The sequence below is a fragment of the Podarcis filfolensis genome (genome assembly GCF_964270895.1).
Source record: "Podarcis filfolensis genome assembly, chromosome: 10".
In the NCBI taxonomy this organism is placed as follows: domain Eukaryota; kingdom Metazoa; phylum Chordata; class Lepidosauria; order Squamata; family Lacertidae; genus Podarcis; species Podarcis filfolensis.
Window position 1 is genome coordinate 71,006,931 of NC_139612.1, and position 20,786 is coordinate 71,027,716.

At 46.2% G+C, this 20,786-nt stretch overlaps 2 protein-coding genes across 2 annotated transcripts in view; one reads left to right on the forward strand and one right to left on the reverse strand.

Annotated features, from left to right (window-relative positions):
- The window catches only part of LOC310743070 (C-type lectin domain family 1 member B-like), a 16,439-nt gene extending 13,646 nt beyond the window's left edge, over window positions 1–2,793 (reverse strand). Inside the window, exons 1-2 of the mRNA XM_083573163.1 lie at window positions 2,399–2,793; window positions 1,132–1,230 (exon numbers count right to left, since the gene is read on the reverse strand). Of these exons, the coding sequence (XP_083429289.1) occupies window positions 1,132–1,230; window positions 2,399–2,630 (331 nt within the window). The 5' untranslated portion in view covers window positions 2,631–2,793. The remainder of the gene's footprint in view (window positions 1–1,131; window positions 1,231–2,398) is intronic.
- On the forward strand, window positions 1,749–19,117 carry LOC310743082 (oxidized low-density lipoprotein receptor 1-like). The gene is made up of 7 exons (XM_083573180.1): window positions 1,749–1,767; window positions 5,146–5,279; window positions 11,030–11,116; window positions 13,383–13,481; window positions 14,852–15,006; window positions 16,096–16,238; window positions 18,823–19,117. Exons 2-7 carry the CDS (start codon window positions 5,180–5,182, stop codon window positions 18,941–18,943), a joined length of 705 nt encoding a protein of 234 aa, XP_083429306.1. The 5' UTR covers window positions 1,749–1,767; window positions 5,146–5,179; the 3' UTR covers window positions 18,944–19,117.
- The last annotated feature ends 1,669 nt before the right edge of the window (window positions 19,118–20,786 follow it).

The following is a 20,786-nucleotide window of genomic DNA, read 5'->3' on the forward strand; positions in this document are numbered from 1 at the left end:
CCTGCCCCATGGTTCCTCTTGCCCTCCACCAAACACCCATCAAGTGTAACAAAAGAGATATTTACATTTCCCTGTTTCCCAGCCAGGTTAATCACACCCTTTTGTCTTCATCTGGGTTTGTTATTTCTGGAATGGCTACCTGTCTGGCACTCAGGTATCAGGATGCCAGGAATTATCACTCAGGCAGAGGGGCTGCTGAGCAGCTGAGCTCACATGTCTATAGGAATTTCTGAAGTTTTCCCAGTGAGCCAGTACATAGATAAAATTACCGTGAATTCTTACATTTGGTATCGTGCAGCAGAGGCCCTTTGAATAGATTGGAAGAAACTGTGATGAAGTGTTTCGTGGGGACAAATCACAAAAGTCACAAAAGTCACAAAAGTGACTGCAGATTTTGGTAGTGGGCTGCATGTGCATGATATCTGCTGCCCCAACCTATACATAAATTCCTGCAACAATAATAATAAATTTATTGCACTGGGGCAACAGAGCACTTTCCTTCTGCAAATGTAAAGGTATGTGCTTGAAACTCTCCTGGCTGCCAGTCTTGTTAACTTGCCCTGGGACTGCAGAATAATAATAATAATAATAATAATAATAATAATAATAATAATAATTGTTATGTACTGAAGTTCTCACCCTGGGCCAGCAGGGGGATACTGTAGATAGTTATGCAAATGAAGGATCGAAAGTGACGTTCAGTGATTGGATAGTTTGTATGCAAATGAAGGATCGAAAGTGACGTTCAGTGATTAGATAATTATTGAAAGTTGCTACAGTAACGTTGTACTGGCGCTCTATATAAGCAGGCTGACTGAGCTCTTCAGTTCAGTTCTGTTCTGGCCTCTGAACAAGAGCTGTTTGAAGAATCGCTGTGTCGTCTGATATGTTCACCCACAACTTAACAATAATAATAATGCCCTTGAGTTCTGCAGTCCCAGAGCCAGTTAACGATAGAGAACGACGTGCTGCATCATGGATCATGCAGCCCAGCCCCTTTATGATTATTTCCACCCCAAGCAGGGCAGCGGGTGCCCGCTCTAGGGCAGCATGCAGGCCCCAGAGGAAGGGAGACCCAGGTTGGGGGTGTCGGAAGCCTCTTTCGAAGCCCCACCCCACCCCGGTACTCACAATTGTAAATCAAAATGAGCAGGGTGCAGAACAAGGCCAAGGAAACAGCCACCAAGAGCAGCGCCCAGATTTGCCACCAGGTGGAGATGCCCAAAACATCTGCGGAGGGAAAAGGAGAAGCATTAGAAGTACGCCCGTTCTGCTTTCCTGCCTGGCACGCCGAGGCCTCTGAAGAATTGCAGAATTGCAGAGTGGGAAGTGTAGCAGAAACCCCTCCCCCCATCATTCAGTTTAAAGCTGTTATTGTTACTTTCTGTTTTTGCAGAGTTACCGTATTTTTCTGTGTATAAGACTAGGTTTTATTCCTCTAAAAAATATTGTCCAGAATTTTGGGGCATCTTATACACGGCGGCCATCTCCCCCCCATTTTCTTAAACCAGAGTCCCCCAAAATAGGGGTCGTCTTATACATGGGGGCGTCTTATAGACGGAAAAATACGGTAGCTGTATAATCCGGTATTTTAGCAGGAGGAATTCTGCCTTCGGAGGGAGCCGTGTGAGGACCTGCAAAACTCAACCAAAATAAATAAAATTAACAAAGAAACGACGTACAGGGTAGGAGCTGTAGACGAAAAACGGCAGCCAGTTCCAGACCTTAAATTGGCCTTCCTCAACCAGGCTCCAAAGAGCCAGGAAGGTAAAGCAGATAATGATAATGTGGATGTCTATCAATAATAATAATAATAATAATAATAATAATAATAATAATAATAATAATTTTTATTTATACCCCGCTCTCCCCAGCCAAGGCCGGGCTCAGGGCGGCCCCACTGGCGAAAGCGCGCCTTGGGTTACAACCTGTTTCGGTTTACGAACGGACCTGCGGAACGGATTATGGTTGTGAACCAAAGTGCCACTGTATATATCAATCAATCAATCAATCAATCAATCAATGCATGCTCCCCAGAGATCTTGGAGGGCGGTAAATGAAATAAAAACCCCAAACCCAAAATAAAAAACGGGGAATCTCAAGGGAGCAGGAGCCTCCGGAACGGATTATGGTTGTAAACCAAAGTACCGCTGTATATATTAATCAATCATTCAATCAGTCAGTCAGTCACTCAGTCAGTCAACCAATCAACCAATCAACCAACCAATCAATCAATCTGCATGCTCCCCAGAGATCTCGGGGGGCAGTAAATGAAATAAAAAACCCAAACCCAAAATAAAAAGCAAGGAATCTCAAGGGCCTCTGGGATGCGTGGCTGATCCTTGTCGCCAGGGTCGCCCACTGCCACACTGAGGTGCGCGCCCCACCTGCCCCTCACCTGGGGGGCCGGGGATCCTGTCCTGCAGGGCCCAGGAGACCCAGGAGGGCCGGCTGGGGGGCTTGGGCAGCTCCCGGCGCAGCTGGGGTGAAGACTTGCTCCAGAAGGCCGGTCCTTTTGGGGGGGCCCTCACCTCCGCCGAGCGGGACTTGGCGCTCAAGACCTGGGACTTGGCCTGGAGGCTGGAGGCCGGGACCACCTTGGCCCCCGGGGGCCTGGGCTCCAGGGGCATCTCGGGGCCTCTGTGGGGCAAGAGGGGGTCCGGGAAGAGGCTTCAGGGACCCCTTTGCAGGGGGTGGGTTGGGGGTCAGGAGAAGGGGGCTCTTGCTGGGTGGCAGAGGTTGCCCCCTAAAAGCAGGGTGGGTGGCTGGGGTCAGCCCGGGTCAGGCCTAGCTGGGGGTGGGTGGGGGGCACAGCCTGGCAGCGGGGGGGGGGGGCGGGATTCAGACCCCGATTCTATTGATTCTCCAGGGTCTCAGATATCTATGGTTATGGTTTTTAATGTCTTGACATTTTAATTACAGATAGGTAGCCATGTTGGTCTGCCATAGTCAAAACAAAAAAAAAACAATTTTTTTTTTTTGACATTTTAATGTATTCTTAATCTTTTGTTGGAAGCCGGTCAGATGGGTGGAGTATAAATAAATAAGTTGTTGTTGTTGTTGGGTATAAATAAACAAACAAACTGTTGTCGTCAGGTATAAATAAACAAACAAACTGTTGTTGGGTATAAATAAATAAATAAAGTACAGAAAGAATGGAAAATCTTTAAAGAGTATTTGGAAAAGTATTACAATAACAGAAACCTCCTGGCAGAAATAGAATGATCCTTGCAAAACAACAAATATAATGTTTTTTGCTATCGGACGAAAACAAGGAAAGAAATACAATAAGATGGCAAAAATTGTAGAAATAATAATACAATGAGTCTAATCGGAAGCCAAATGTGTTTGTTTTGTCTTCTTTTTCCTTTTCCCCCTTCTTTTTCCTTTTTTTGTGTGTGTCTCCTTTCTTGGTCTTTCTCTTTTTGATACGTTAAGAAAGCGATAAAGAGCTAAAAGTGTAATATGAAAACTTCAGTAAGTCAAAAGTGATGTTGTGTAATTTTCTATTACTATTTGTATATTGTTAGAATAGGTTAATTGTAATGAATTGATGTAGGAACTGAAAAAATAAAATAAATAAAGCTGGGGAAGCCAAGGTTTCGGGACGTCCCAGAGAGACCTGTTGCCAAGGTTTCTGCATGGACCGGGGTTGGAATGGATGACCCTTAGGGGTCCCACTTCCAAAAATCTTCTAGGATCCTTTAGATAAGTTTTTTCCCTCTCTCAGGGATAGACCCCACGATAAGGGGAGAAATTCAGGGGTCCCTTTGGTGGGAAAGCGGGGACATTTTTAAATTTGAGAATTTGATGCGAGCGCCCGTCAAAACATGGCTGACATGCTCTCACAAAATGGCTGCCAGGAGGCCCTGAAGGGGCACAAAATGGCTGCCGTTTCTGGAAGGCGCCAAATGGCGTTTTGTAGCATTAAATGGAGTTTTTCATTACGTTGCCTTTTTCTTCTCCCCACCCCCCACCCTTTCTTTTGGCATGGACATAAATAAAATAAAGTAAAATAAAATAAAATAACCCAGAAAAACATTCTCCTGCAACCCGGCCTTTGGCCTTTCACTATTGTCTCTGGCCTTTTAAAAGCCGGACAGGATGTTTTAAATAAATGCATTTCTTCCACTTTGCATTCATTCATTCATTCATTCGATGCATCTTTTTAAAGGACTTTTCCTTCTTTGCTTTCGTGGGTTTTGCAAGCCTGTTTTCGTGTCGCAAGATAAGAGCAAGCGGCCAACCCCATGAACGAAACAAACCGATTTCGTCTATTCGTTCTTCATTTTATTGGTCGTTAGGCATTTATTCCCTCGGCGTTATTTGAGGTTTATTTGTTTGCAATCGTCATTTATTTATTTATTTATTGATCGCCGTTTTTATTTAACTCTTTATCGTCTGTTTGTTTATTCACCATTCCTCACTTATTTATTCATTTATTTTATTGATATATTCTATTCTATTTCAGAGCTCTCCCTCATTTAGGGAAGTTTTTAGTGTTTGATGGATTTATCGTGTTTTTAATATTTGGTTGGAAGCCGCCCAGAGTGGCTGGGGAAGCTCAGCCAGATGGGTGGGGTATAAAAAATAAATAATAATAATAATAATAATAATAATAATAATAATAATAATTATAACTTTCACATTCACAGTGTTGCTGGGGGATTTTTGGCGGGGTTTTTTTGGGGGGGATTGTTTGTTTTTTCATCTTCTTTGGGGCCGTTGAGGTGAATTGTGGGAAATGTAGTCCCTCGTCCGTCCCCCCACCAGATTTGAGGCCCTGAGGAGACATCTGTGAATTTATTTATTTCTGCCTTCTGTGGGGCCGCAGGGGTGCATTGTGGGAAATGGAGTCCGCCACCCCGCCAGATTCAACGCCCTGAGGGATTCGCCGGTGCCTGGGAACTACAACTCCCATCCTGCCTCCCTTTCCCCAGCCCTTGTGGCTGTGCCGTGAAGCCCCCCAGGAGGAGAAGCCCCTCTTTCCAAGCAGGTCTTCCTGGGGAGTGGCCGCCTGCTCCCTTTCCCCGGTGCCGAGTGCGAAAGGCGGGCGCCTCGCAGGGTGCCTGAACCCTTTTTTGGGGGGCCACAAAGACTCTCCTTGTTCCTCGGGAGGTTTATTTGGGGGGTGTTTTGGGGCAGGTACGGTCGCCGGGAGGCGCTCCCCGGAAGACCCATGCTCAACGTCGCCCGCTCGGCGCGCTCTTTCCGCTCTAACACTCCCGACAGGTCACGGGTCACCATCGCCAGCAGGAAACGCCTGGAGGATGAAGAGGGTGAGGAGGAAGGCGGCCGAGCCTGTTGTAAACAAAAATCGCCCTTTTCCCTTATGGGGTACCCAAGAGCCCATATACAGTGGTGCCTCGCAAGACGAAATTAATTCGTTCCGCAAGTTTTTTCTTCTTGCGAGTTTTTCGTCTTGCGAAGCACGGTTTCCCATAGGAATGCATTGAAAATCAATTAATGCGTTCCTATGGAGACCGCTTGCCAGGCTGGGGTGCGGAGAAGGGCTTTTCTCCCCACCGCAAGCCTTCAGGAAAGGTACGGGAACAGAGGGGAAGGTGCGCAGCGCTTCTCCTCTGTTCCCGGGGCTTGCGGTGGGAGGAGGGTTTTTCCTCCCCACTGCCAACATTCAGAACAGCATGGCGTGGGGAGAAGGTCTCTCCGCCCCACCGCCAGCCTTCGGAGGAGGTCCGAGGACAGTGGGGAAGATGCGCTGCGCTTCCCCGCTGTCCTGGAGATTTCCCTATGGGCTTTCGTCTTGCGAAGGAAGCCCATAGGGAAATTCGTTTTGCGAAGCGCCTCCAAAACGGAAAAACCCTTTCGTCTAGCGGGTTTTTCGTCTTGCGAGGCGTTCGTCTTGCGGGGCACCACTGTAGAGTCCTGACATAGGTTCCCTATTGGTAGGAGAGAATAACAGAGGCCAACCAGAGAATATTGAGAAGCAAAGCAGCTAGTAAGCTTGATCTTTATTGATCTGTTGCAACAGGGTGCTCCCCTCTCACGCAGGAAAGGAGGAGGAACCCAGAAAAATGGCACGCAAGGCCTTATAAAGACTTTTGAAATTGCCACCCTGTAGATCAAGACCACCCCCAGATACATCATACCTACATCACAGAAAAGGCGGTCTACAGCAGAAATCTGAGTGCGTTGTTTATCTCTTCTGACAGGTTACCTGTTTAATGCTCACTTGATTGAATACCCTGGAGAGCCTGGCCAGTCTTTTGTAATGATAAATACCGTATTTTTCGCTCTATAAGACGCACCAGACCACAAGACGCACCTAGTTTTTGGAGGAGGAAAACAAGAAAAAAAATGCTGAATCTCAGAAGCCAGAACAGTGAGAGGGATTGCTACGCAGTGAAAGCAGCGATCCCTCTAGCTGTTCTGGCTTCTGGGATAGCTGTGCAGCCTGCATTCGCTCCATAAGACGCACACACATTTCCCCTTACTTTTCAGGAGGGAAAAAGTGAGTCTTATAGAGCAAAAAATACGGTACTTAGTTCCTGGGCCAGGTCACAGGCTCACACCCTATTCAACCACAGACATACCCTTAAGACAGGATTTGTGAAGGAAATGACAATGGGGAGGCTTTTCCACTTTGACCTTGCAGAGAAAATATTTGCTCAGTTTAGGAATCAAAATGGCCTCAGGTCGGTCTTCCTGTGCTGATCTATGTACGTGCTTGGTTAGTACATTTATGAACATTACCATATATCTAAGACCTCAGGAAGCAAGGAGTGCGCGGCAGGCCTGTGGAACTCCCTGCCACAGCTTGGCTTGAGAAGACGGCCGTGCTCATGAAGATGATGGGTTTTTCAGAGCTAGCTGACCTGGCTGGCAGAGTCTGTGATCAGAAGGAGGAGGATTACCAGGAAGAACGGACGAAATTTAAAGACTATTTAGTTAAATATGTTAAGTTCAACTAATTGGAAAAGCTTGCAAAGAACAGATAGGCTTAGGATTTAAAGACGTAATGCGATGAATTAATATGTTTCATGCTGAATTGGAAAGAAAGAAAGATGTTAAGTGATTAAGTTAATTTCATAAGACGACTGGTTTTGGAAAACCGTTAAAATGATATACACCAAAATTCAACCCCATGCTCCTTCTTTTCAAAAAATTTTAAATTAATTTTCCAGATTTAACACAACACAAAATAACAAACATATAAAAAGAAAAACAAACATACATTCACAGCTTCTTACAGTTAAAACTCCAAATTGCATTCCATTATTGGGTGACTTCCTCAAATCCTTCCTAACTGATTTTCATTCAATCTCATTTTAGCAGTTTTCCAATATCCACTTTCTGATAAAATTAACTTGTTCAAATGACTAACTTCCTTTCTTTTCGTAATATTCTCAATCCATCATTTTATACAATTCAACATAATTTAATCCTAAACCAAATTTAGCACTTGCAAGTATTTCCACTTACGTTATATTATTACGTTTTACTAAATATTCCTTAAATTTCTTCCATTCTTCTTGATGTTCCTCCTCTTTCTGATCGCGGATTCATCCAGTAAGGTCAGCCAGCTCCAAAAAGTCCAACATCTTCCTCTGCCAGTCTTCCAATGTTGGTATTTCCTGTGATTTCCAATTTTGGGCAAGTAAAATTCTTGCTGCAGTTGCAGCATACAAAAACAATTGAACATCTTTTTAAGGCAATCTCCCCATGCTCTTATGGCGAAGAGCTCTCCGTCCTGGCGGAAAAGACCGCCCTGTGGCTAATCTTCCGCCATGCAGGCTGATAGATGAGCTTAATTTTTGGGCACCTTGGCAAGAAATTCTGACTTTTGGAAAGGGTGCATACCTTTGCCACGTTTCTCCGGCGAAAACGGGGGGCCCCAGGAAGCTTCTCCCGCATTAATAATAATAATAATAATAATAATAATAATAATAATAATAATAATAATTTATTATTTATACCCCGCCCATCAGCCACTCTGGGCGGCTCCCAATCAAGTGTTTAAAACAGTACAGCGTTAAATATTAAAAACTTCCCTGAACAGGGCTGCCTTCAGATGTCTTTTAAAGATAGGAAATTTGCTTATTGCCTTCACATCTGAAGGGAGGGTGTTCCACAGGGCAGGTGCCACTACCGAGAAGGCCCTCTGCCTGGTTCCCTGTAGCTTTGCTTCTCTCAGTGAGGGAACCGCCAGAAGGCCCTTGGAGCTGGACCTCAGTGTCCGGGCAGAATGATGGGGGTGGAGACGCTCCTTCAGATATACTGGACCGAGGCCGTTTAGGGCTTTTAAGGTCAGCCCCAACACTTTGAATGGTGCTCGGAAACATACTGGGAGCCAATGTAGGTCTTTCAAGACCAGTGTTATATGGTCTTGGCGGCCGCTCCCAGTCACCAGTCTAGCTGCCGCATTCTGGATTAATTGCAGTTTCCAGGTCACCTTCAAAGGTAGCCCCACATAGAGTGCACTGCAGTAGTCCAAGCGGGAGATAACTAGAGCATGCACCACTGTGGCGAAACAGTCTGTGGGTAGGGAGGGGCTCATCCTGCGTACCATACGGAGCTGGTAGACAGCTGCCCTGGACACAGAATTGACATGTGCCTCCATGGACAGCTGTGAGTCCAAAATGACTCCCAGACTGCGCACCTGGTCCTTCAAGGGCACAGTTACCCCATTCAGGACCAGGGAGTCCTCCACACCTGCTAGCCCCCTGTCCCCCCAAAACAGTACTTCTGTCTTGTCAGGATTCAACCTCAATCTGTTAGCCGCCATCCATCCTCCAACCATTTGATCTCGGCACACATGCAGACGTTGTAGGCGCATTGACGCCGGCCGCCTTGAGCCAGTTGCAACCTCTCCGCCTCGCCTCCCTCTCTGGGTTGTTGCAAAGGAGGCGAATGGGCGAGGGAAGGGATCGTGTGCAACGCCTTCTGCGGATAAATGGAATGAAATAAAATTTTAGCTGTGATGTGTCAGGGAAAAAGGCAGAAAATAATAATAATAATAATAATAATAATAATAATAATAATAATAATAATAGAAACTGTGAGAATGATCAGGAGAGAGTAAATCCTCAAAGGGAGTAGAACTCAGGTCCTTAGGATTTCATTTTTTTTTCTTTTTATTTTATTAACATATAAAACACATACATATACATTTACACAATACACGTACACAACACACTACCTAACTTTCATAACATAAAACATAAAACATACCTACATTACTCTATATAATACCTACCTATATCAATATACCTACTCCATATGGACACCCACCACGTGACTTGACTTCCAGCCGTTCTTGTTACGCTACTTTATTTTTCCAACTAGATTAAACGCATTTCATTATTTCTTTAATCTCTTCTTGTATCTTAACTTTACTCTCCTTTCACTCTAATCATTTTCTGGATTCACTCTATCTGTCAGAAATTCTACTTTTTCAACATACGTTTTGATGTATTCCTTAAAGATAGCCCACTCCTTATTCACTTTTTGTACCAGATCTCCTCTTATCCCCCCTGTTATTTGGGCAGTATGGAAGTATTCCATCATTTTAGATAACCAGTCTATTTTAGTTGGGACGCTGCTGCTTTTCCAATTTTTGGCAATCAATAACCTTGCCGCCGTAGTTGCATACATAAATATTATTCTGACGGTTCTTTTTATTTCCTCTGACATGATACCTAGGAGAAAGGATTTTGGTTTTTCCCCCCCAAATGAAAATCTAAACATCTTTTTCAGTTCATTATAGATATTTTCCCAGAATCCCACTATCTCTTTGCACTCCCACCACATATGTAGAAAGGTCCCTGCCCCGTTGTTGCATCTCCAACATACATTACTACAGTTTTTGTACATTTTTGCCAATCTGGCAAAAATCCTTAGGATTTCAGCGTAAGGCTGCACAGTCTTTACCCAGCTACACGGGAGTAAGCTCCATCGAATACTGAGGGACTTACATTTGAGTTGACCTATAAAGTCTTGACAAGAAAGGTATCAACACTCCTAACAAATGGTTGCCTGTTTGAAGCATCAAAAGTAAAGAATTTAAGGTGACCTTTTCCTTCGAAATTGTAGGAAGGGCTTTCGATTGGTGCAGGTATTTTATTTTCAGGGTAAAGAGGACTCTCTTTTTTTAATAATATAACAACAAATTTTTATTTACCGTATTTTTCGCTCTATAAGACGCACCAGACCACAAGGCGCACCTAGTTTTTGGAGAAGGAAAACAAGAAAAAAAATATTCTGAATCTCAGAAGCCAGAACAGCAAGAGGGATCGCTGCGCAGTGAAAGCAGCAATCCCTCTTGCTGTTCTGGCTTCTGTGATAGCTGCACAGCCTGCATTCACTCCATAAGACGCACACACATTTCCCCTTACTTTTTAGGAGGGAAAAAGTGAGGGGAAAAGTATTTTTTTGGGGGGGAAGCTTCCTGATGTAGAAGAGGATGCCCCTATTTTCCTCGGAGAAATGTTGGAGGGTATGTAGCAGGGAGACGTTTCTCACGGCCTATTGGAGTGCATTGGAGCCTTCCGTGCCCAGTATACCAGTGTGAGATACTGGATTTCTTGTGCGTGCAAACTGGGCGGGTGGAACTGTCCCATTTGGAAACATGAGGTTGCATTTGCGGAAATGTGGGCTGATCCATCAGGGCTCTCCTCCTGCTCAGATCCGTAAGCAGAGGGGACACCTCGTGAGTTACAACTCAGGGCATATGGCGGACCTGGGCACCGGGAAACCAAAACCATGCACCATTTCTAGCTCTCTGTAGGTTTAGGATGGGCCGAACCCGGAAACTTCGGAGCTCTTCCATCTAGCCCAGTGTTGCCAACTCAGACTTGCAGCAGAGGGGAGCATTTCACATCATATGCTGCCAGCTGCCAGGACTGAACTTGAGTCCTGCATGCAGCCCATGCGCTTGGCCGTATCTCCCTCCCTCGCCATATCTCGGCAGCTTAAGATGCCTGCGTACCTTCATTCTCAAGAGACCAATCTCCCTGGCAACCTGGGATTTCCTCCTCTCACACCTGTCTCTTTCCTTCCCATTTCCAAGACACCAGCTACTGGCGCTCGGCCACCTTTGGCGTCCTGCTCACCTCTGCCATTCTGGCCACGCTGGTGACACTCATGTGCTTCCAAGGTAAGCGAGCGAGAGGGAAGGGGCTGACCGAGTCCCTTCACCTTAAAGAAAAACACGAACCTCGTTTTTGTGTTGGCTTAAGGCATGGGTAGGGGATGCGGGTGGTGCTGTGGGTTAAGCCACTGAGCCTAGGACTTGCCGATCAGAAGGTTGGTGGTTCGAATCCCCGCGAAGGGGTGAGCTCCCGTTGCTCGGTCCCTGCTCCTGCCACCCTAGCAGTTCGAAAGCACGTCAAAGTGCAAGTAGATAAATAGATACCGCTCCAGCGGGAAGGTAAACGGCATTTCTGTGGCTGCTGTGGTTCATCAGAAGTGGCTTAGTCCTACTGGGCACATGACCCGGAAGCTGTACGCTGGCTCCCTCGGCCAGTAAAGCGAGATGAGCGCCGCCGCAACCCCCGAGTCGTCCGCGACTGGACCTAATGGTCAGGGGTCCCTTTACCTTTACTTTAAGGCATGGGTAGGCAAACTAAGGCCCAGGGGCCGGATGTGGCCCAATCGCCTTCTCAGTCTGGCCCACGGATGGTCCGGGAATCAGCATGTTTTTACATGAGTAGAATGTGTGCTTTTATTTCAAATGCATCTCTGGGTTATTTGTGGGGCATAGGAATTTGTTCATTCTTATTTTTTTCCAAAATATAGTCTGACCCCCCACAAGGTCTGAGGGACAGTGGACCGGCCCCCTGCTGAAAAAGTTTGCTGACCCCTGGCTTAAGGCATGGGTAGGGAAACTAAGGCCTGGGGGCCGGATCCAGCCCAATCGCCTTCTCAGTCCAGCCCACAGACGGTCCGGGAATCAGCGTGTTTTTACATGAGTAGAATGTGTCCTTTTATTTAAAATGCATCTCTGGGTTATTTGTGGGGCATAGGAATTCGTTCATTATTTCCCCCCCCAAAAAAATATTGTCCAGCCCCCCACAAGGGATTTAAATTAAATTTAACTTTTTTTAAAAAATGCACCAAGTAGGAATGGGATTGGGGCTGCTTCGATGGGAAGGGAGGCTTCACGCTGCCTAACTGAGAGCTACTTGCCCCCTATTGCTTTCACACAAGTAGGAATGGGATCGGGGCTGCTCCGACAGGCAGCGCAAAGCCTCCCTTCCCAGCTGAGGGACCCCAACCCAAGAAGCCATGCGCGCCTCCACGCCTCCTGCTCCTTCCCCTTTCGGAGGAGAAATAGAGACGGCAACGGCTAGAGAGGTGCCGCCTGAGATGTTTCCTACAACGGAAAGGGACTTGGGCTCCTCCTGCGCCCACTTGCACACAGCCCCTCCCGGGAAAGGCCCTACCCGCAGCGAGTAATTCCCGACTCCTCAGCGAGGCTGCATCGCCACGTGGAGCTGCCTGAGCCGAAACGATTGTGTGCCCCGCTGCTTGCTCTGTCTGCAGCGCCAGGGCAATTGCCGGGCGCCGGCGGGCCGGGTTTAGAACCCTGGCGAGCCTGATCCAGCCCAGGGGCCATAGTTTGCTGACCCCTGTTATAAACCGTGGGATCCTTCTGGGTCATCGGGGCAGGGTTAGGTCATTGTTATGTACTGAGTTGAATAGGATCCAAAAGGCAGCAGTCTGATTGGTCCTAGAACAATAGGATTCAGAATGCAGCAGTCTGATTGGTCCAGAACAATAGGATTCAGAATGCAGCAGTCTGATTGGTCCTAGAACAATAGGATTCAGAATGCAACAGTCTGATTGGTCCTAGAACAATAGGGTCCAGAATGCAGCAGTTTGATTGGTCCTAGAACAATAGGATTCAGAATGCAGCAGTCTGATTGATCTTAGAACAATAGGGTCCAGAATGCAGCAGTCTGATTGGTCCACAGGAGCCACCCAATCCAGCTCCAGGTGGAAGTGAATCCGTAACCAGATTAGCCTACAGGTGAATCCTGGAATTAGCCAATCACGTGGGGCCCATTGTGTAAATAATGTGTATAAAGCAGATATTCTGGGGGAACTTCCATTCCTCCTCACCACTATGAGCTGAATAAAGAGCATGAAATCCATACTTGACTCCGAGTATATTTCAGTCATCAAATGAACCAATGGGTTCAAAACCAGGGCTGCTTCTTCACCATAGCTGTCAAGTATTCCCTTTTCTTGTGAGGAATCCTATTCAGAATAAGGGAATTTCCCTTAAGAAAGGGAAAATGTTGACAGCTATGTTTTTCACAGAGGCAGCCTGTGCTTCTCAGGGGCTTTGTGAGAATGGCACGGATGAATTTGGGTCTTCAGTCTACTCAACCTGTCTTGTCTTTGGTTCTCTTTTGAAGTGGACAAGCTGTCGAAACAGGCCGAGAGTCACAAGGACGTGATGGAGCTACAGATCATCATCCTGACTGAAATTCTGAGGCAGCTACAAATCGGCAAAGGTAGATGTGGGCATTGTTGTGTCTCCCCCCTTCTCTTAAACCAGTTTATTCATTCGTTCATTAAAAAAAAAAATAATAAATCGTATCACAGGAGAAACAACGGCCAAGGATTGCAAATGGGAAAAGTTTTTAGTAAGAAAGAAATTATTGGTGCCGGTTCTAGTGATTTATCCATTTACAGATAGCGTGTAATATATAAAACACTCTGGACAGAATTGTTGTAATTTGCAATAAAAGGAACCACAAACCAATAAAGAACTAGACAGTGGAGATCTTCTGATCTCCTTGCACCTCCTGGAACCTCCAGCTATTGCAACAAACATCTCCAGGGCCGGATTTCGGTTTCATGAGGCTCTAAGCTCCTGAAGGTAATGGGGCCCTTTATATGTCCAGCTGTCCTTTGTCAACAACAAATTGTCACTGATTGTTGTGTGTTGAATAAATGCTATATGGTCACTGATGGACCTCATAGGTATCTCAAGCCATTTGCACATGACAAAAAATGTATTTTATCAAAGTAATGGTTGAATTGAAATACAATTAAGAAGATCGTGAAGCTGACAGATTGTGAAGCTGAGGCTCCAAGACTTTGGCCACCTCATGAGAAGAGAAGACTCCCTGGAAAAGACCCTGATGTTGGGAAAGATGGAGGGCACAAGGAGAAGGGGACGACAGAGGACGAGATGGTTGGACAGTGTTTTCGAAGCTACCAGCATGAGTTTGACCAAACTGCGGGAGGCAGTGGAGACAGGAGTGCCTGGTGTGGTCTGGTCCAGGGGGTCACAAAGAGGCGGACACGACTAAACGACTAAACAACAACAACATATTAATAGTGAAATACAAGTAAGAAGAAGTACAGTGGACGCTCAGGTTGCGAACGTGATCCATGCGGGATGCATGTTCGCAACCTGCAGCGGCGCATCTGCGCATGGGCTGGTTGCGATTTGGCACTTCTGCGCATGCACAAAGAGCCATTTAGTGCTTCTGCACATGTGCGGCTGCTGAAGCCCAGAAGTAACTCGTTCCAGGTTTTGGCGTGTCTGTAACCCGAAAAAGCTCAACATGAAGTGTCTGTAACCCGTGGTATGGCTGTATATTAATAGTAAAATAATTACTAAGCTCTAACTGTATGTAGGTTTTATTTTATTTGTTTTTTATCTTATATTTTGGAAATGTATACTCAGGTTTTTTTTCATTAATTTTTTTTGGGGGGCCCAAGAGAGCGGGGCCCTAAGCTATAGCTTGTTTAGCTTATACGTAAATCCGGCACTGCCTGTCACCCTTTTGGCCCATTTAGGGGTAGGGAAGGGGGATAAATGATACTTCTGTACAACTGTCAAGCTTTTCATGCACAACCACCCCCCCTTTAGCTATCACCTGCAGTGTGTGCAAGATGCAGTGGTTGCAGCACAAAGATACCTGCTACCTTTTCCGAGAAAGGAAGATGGGCTGGCGTTCCAGCATGGGCTTCTGCAGAGACGAGTTCTCCACCCTGGCGGTCATCCACAATGACACAGAACAGATGGTACTGGGGCTTGTCCGGTTCGCTGCCGGGATAGAGATGGGCAAGGCTCGATAGCTTCAGGGTCCCCCCCTCCCCATGCCTCACCCCTATATCACGTAGCAGTAGTTCAGCTGTGCCCCCACCATATACCGTATTTTTCGCTCTATAAGACACACGTTTTCCCCTCCTAAAAAGTAAGGGGAAATATGTGTACGTCTTATGGAGCGAATGCAGGCTGCGCAGCTTTCGCTGAAGCCAGGAGAGCAAGAGGGATCAGTGCGCACTGATCCCTCTTGCTTTCCTGGCTTCGCTTCGCTAGAGAGGCGCTGCACAGCTTTCCCTCTCGGCGCAGCGCCCCTTCAGCGAAGCGGGAGGAGAAGCGGAGCCCCTTCCATTTCTCCTCCCGCTTTGCTGGAGAGGCGCTGTGCAGAGAGGGAGAGAATATTTTTTTTCTTCTTCTCCTTCTCTAAAACTAGGTGCGTCTTATGGTCGGGTGCATCTTATAGAGTGAAATATACAGTATTATACCTTTAAAGCAACCCATTTGATGACTGGACTGTGTCCTTAGAGAATAATCAGTGATTTTTTTAAAAAACAGAAACCCGATAGGTACTGTTACAAGTAAAAATACCAATCTCAAGGCCTGAAGCCCTAAACGGCCTCAGTCCAGTATACCTGAAGGAGCGTCTCCACCCCCATCGTTCTGCCCTGGACACTGAGGTCCAGCTTCGAGGGCCTTCTGGCGGTTCCCTCCCTGCGGGAAGCCAAGTTACAGGGAACCAGGCAGAGGGCCTTCTCGGTGGTGGCACCTGCCCTGTGGAACGCCCTCACTTCAGAGGTCAAGGAAATGGGAGGTCAAGAGGATCTCTGTGGGAGTGATCCGGCCCATGCCCAGTAAGCCTTGCTGACCCCTGCCTTATTGCTTTCTGCCATCCCTTTGCTCCTCTCCTCCCGTTTTTTGCTGAGCTGGTTGCAAGGGAAGAGAGGCAGATTTCTCTTGCCGGGGTCTTGAACTGACAGCTCACATACTTGGGTTTTTGAAAATTAGGTTGAAAGGCAGTGGTGTATCTCCCCTCCTGAAGGCAGGGTGCTTGTGGCTTTGCCTTGCAGAACTTCCTGAGGTTTGAATCAAAGAAACATTTCCGCCAGCGCCACGGCAAGAATAAATACTACAAATTTTGGATGGGCCTGACGTACGACGTCGTCACGAAGCAATGGAAATGGGCAGATGGCTCTCTCTATGACCCCAAAATGTAAGTGACTCTGGCATCCCCATACTCCCTAACTCATTTGTCACAAGATTGGGTACTCATTATTAAGCTATATTTCATCATCATCACCATCGTCATCATTATATTTATGATTTTCAATTTTATACATTTCAGTACAGTGGTATCTTGGTTTAAGAACAGCCCTGTTTACTAACTATTCGGTATGCGAACTCAGCAAAACCGGAAGTAGTGTCCCGGTTTGCGAACAGTAGCCGAAAGGTGGAAAGGCAGCAGCGAAGAGAGGCCTCATTAAGGAAAGCGCACCTTTAACATGTTAAAAAGCGCGTTTTAATATTTCAAAACTCGACTTCCTTCCCTTTCTTTCTGTGGTTCCTTAATTATTATTTTTTATATTTTCTGTATATTTCAAATTAACTGAATTTGCTCATTCATTCATCTACTTTAAATATATACTCTTATAAAATTGGAGGTTATTACAATAATCCTGCCAGTGTTCTTATCTGTTTACAGTTTACAGTGGTACTTTGGTTCCCAAACAGAATCCGTTCCGGGAGTCCGATCACCTCCCGAAACCGTACAAAAACCAAGGCGCGACTTCCATTTGGCTGCAGGAAATTCCTGCACTCAAGTGGAGGCCACATCGGACGTTCGGCGTCCAAAAATCGTTCGCAAACCGGAACACTTACTTGCAGCATTTGGGAGCCGATTTGTTCAGCAAATAATAATAATAATAATAAATTTTTATTTATATCCTGCCCTCCCCAGCCGAAGCCGGGCTCAGGGCGGCTAACAACAATAAAATAATACAACATTCTAAAATCATTTCATTATAAAATTAATTCAAATCAAATTGATGGCAACCATTGGGCTAGAGTTCTGTGAAGATTGCCAAAGGAGGGAGTCAGGCTGTGCCCTGGCCAAAGGCCTGGTGGAACAGCTCTGTCTTGCAGGCCCTGCGGAAAGATGTCAAGTCCCGCAGGGCCCTAGTCTCTTGGGACAGAGCGTTCCATCAGATTGGAGCCACAACCGAAAAAGCCCTGGCTCTGGTTGAGGCCAGTCTAACCTCCCTGTGGCCTGGGACCTTCAGGATGTTTTTGTTTGAAGACTGTAAGTTCCTCTGTGGGACATACCAGGAAAGGCGGTCCCGAGAACCAAGGTACCACTGTACTTGTAAATATTCAATAAACCATGGGGGGGGGCAGTGGGAGGAGGCAGGCTCCGTGCAAAGTGGTGGAGAAGCAGGGGAAGGAGGGAGGGGTGCTGGAGGAGGCAGCAGTTGCAGTGTGTAGCCTCGAGCGCGGGGATCTTTCAAGGTAGAGTGGACAGGGGGAGCAATGATAGAGTCACGTCTATTGTCGTATTTTTCGCTGCATAAGACGCACCTAGTTTTTGGAAGAGGAAAACAAGGGGAAAAAAATATTCTGAATCCTAGAAGCCAGGACAGCAAGTGGGATCGCTGTGCACTGATCCCGCTGGCTGTCCTGGCTTCTTGCTTGGCCGTGCGCAGCCTCTCCTGGGCAAGGGGAGCCTCCAAGAGCCGCACTCCCTTTAAAGAGCGCGCGGAGTGTGTGTGCGGCAAGAACCGCACACATGCTCCACGCGGCTCTTTAAAGGGAGCACTGAGCAGAGCCTCCTGCCTGCATTCGCTCCATCAGTCACACACACATTTCCCCTTACTTTTTAGGAGGGGAAAAGTGCGTCTTATAGAGCGAAAAATACGGTATGTGCAGAGCTTGGGATGCAAGCACACACCACGCAGCTGAGGAGGTGGTGTGTTGCGAAGCCAGCAGAGAGAGCTCTGGACCGCGGGAAAGCACCCGAAGCCTTCCCGCCTCTGACGGGTGCTGGAGGTGCGCAGGCACCAAGCCCCCGCTCTGCCTCGCTTACCTCCCCGCTCTCCCCTCCCCGGACTCTCCCCGGACTCTCCGCCTAGCGTCCTCCACTGCTTGGCGCCCTGGCTTGCTGCTCCACTACGCCCAGTGGTAAAGACGGCCCTGCGTAGAAATAAAAGGCTGTCCACAATATCTTTGCTTAGTTTTATTTTCAGAAACGTAACCGTCAAAAACTGCAAGCCATCACTCGTGCATAAATTACGGAACATGCAGAACTGGCAAAATTAACAGATAAATTACATGAAAAGGATAACAAAGACTTTAATAATAATAATAATAATAATAATAATAATAATAATAATAATAATTTTATTTATACCCCGCCCTCCCCAGCCAAGACAGGGGAACCATTTACAAGATATATGAAGAAGCAACATAAAGAATTGGACTCATTGGCAGGGTTTGACTAAATGAACACAATTGTATATAACAAAAAGTAAGATTATATGGATTAGGAAAATTTTGGGAAACAACACACAGGGTGAGTAATATGGAAATAAAACAAAATGGGAATATGGAAAATTGTTAGAGAAATGTTGTTAGAGGATGTATACATGGAAAAACCAATTAATGTGTATATATATTTTTTTAAAAAAGAGAGAGACCACAGGTGTGCAGCTAAGTAGGTCAAACTGCAAACATGCACCTCTGAGTAGCACCATTGACCTTAAAGATAAAGAAAAATCGACATCTTCTCCTTTTCTGTGTTGCAGGCATGGAAAGCTGCCTCCCAAGGGCTGCGCCTACCTCCAAAACGGATCGCTTTTCTCCCAGGAGTGTGAGGATTTGGCTTACGTCATGTGTCAGACGGCGCTCCGGTTTGGCTGGAGTTGAGCAGCTGTCGAAGAGGAGAAGGAGGCGCAGAAGCCGGTGTGGGTATGTGGTTGTGATCCCAACATGTCGGCGGATCAGGACCCCCTCCTCTCCCCCATCTCACGGCAGTGTTGTGGCCATTTCCCTTCAGAAGTCCCCAGAACGTTAAAGTAAATAAATTTTCATTTCTCAGAATGTCTTGAGACTATTGATTCATGCCCCCCCCATTATTTTTTATTGTTTTTCCACATGTTTACAAATCGGTCCAAATTATTTAAATTTAATACAATTTCTTTTTTAAAAAATCAGGTTTTCCGCTCCTGTTGCAAACCTACGTCCATTACTTCCTGATATAGCGACTTCATTCTTCTTTAATAATAATAATAATAATAATAATAATAATAATAATAATAATAAAATTTTTTATTTATACCCCACCCTTCCCGGTTCAGGAAACCAGGCTCAGGGCGGCTAACAACAAATTGAAAACACTTAATTGATGCAACAAGAAACAGCATAAAATACAGTATAAAATGTGAGTAACGATAAATTTAGAATTCAAAAATCAATTTAGGGGGTAAATCCACCCAATAAACATTAAATGATCACCAGGGCTAGCTGGCTAATTTAGTCCTATTTGGGCCAGCGAGGAGACCAGGGGAGAATTAGCTGTGGGGTCTCAGAGCGGGTGATCTTCATAAAAGGGGAGGGGGATGGAAGGAAGGGGAATAAGAGATCATGCTAAGTTCATATTGAAAGCCAGGTGGAATAGCTTTGTCTTACAGGCCCGATAGAAGGAGGTTAAATCCTGCAGGGCCCTGGTTTCATGGGACAGAGCATTCCACCAGGTTGGAGCCATTACTGAGAAGGCCCTGGCCCTGGTGGAGGGGGTCCATAGCAGGGGGTCCATAGATCAACCAGGATCAACCAAGGAAACCCTGCAATCGACCAGTACATTGTGATTGACCTGTAGGACATGCCTGCCATAGCATAACGATTCCTCTTAAAATACCCACAGATTTTTGGGAAAGCACTAAGAAAATGCGTTGGGAAATGTGGGGTGAACGAATGAATAACAGCAATACATGTGAACATGTGAAAGATGTGAAAATACATGTGAAAGAGAGGACCCAAATAATTACCGCCCAGTCAGTCTGACATCAATACCAGGGAAGATTCTGGAGCAGATCATTAAGCAAACAGTCTGTGAGCACCTAGAAAGGAATGCTGTGATCACCAATAGTCAGCATGGATTTCTGAAAAATAAGTCATGTCAGACGAACCTGATCTCGTTTTTTGACAGAATTACAAGCCTGGTAGATGAAGGGAACGCAGTGGATGTAGCCTACCTTGATTTCAGCAAGGCATTTGACAAGGTGCCCCATGATATTCTTGTAAAGAAGCTGGTAAAATGCGGTCTTGACTATGCTACCACTCAGTGGATTTGTAACTGGCTGACTGACCGAACCCAAAGGGTGCTCATCAATGGTTCCTCTTCATCCTGGAGAAGAGTTACTAGTGGGGTGCCACAGGGTTCTGCCTTGGGCCCGGTCTTATTCAACATCTTTATCATCGACTTGGATGATGGACTCAAGGGCATCCTGATCAAATTTGCAGATGACACCAAACTGGGAGGAGTGGCTAACACCCCAGAGGACAGGATCACACTTCAAAACGACCTTGACAGATTAGAGAACTGGGCCAAAACAAACAAGATGAATTTTAACAGGGAGAAATGTAAAGTATTGCACTTGGGCAAAAAAAATGAGAGGCACAAATACAAGATGGGTGACACCTGGCTTGAGAGCACTACATGTGAAAAGGATTTAGGAGTCTTGGTTGACCACAAACTTGACATGAGCCA

Coding starts and splice junctions, on each gene's coding strand:
- LOC310743082 (XM_083573180.1), top strand. CDS start 5,180: ATGCTCAACGTCGCCCGCTCGGCGCGCTCTTTCCGCTCTAACACTCCC. Junction 5,280..11,029: donor ACGCCTGGAGGATGAAGAGG/GTGAGGAGGAAG, acceptor CCCATTTCCAAG/ACACCAGCTACTGGCGCTCG. Junction 16,239..18,822: donor TCTCTCTATGACCCCAAAAT/GTAAGTGACTCT, acceptor TCTGTGTTGCAG/GCATGGAAAGCTGCCTCCCA.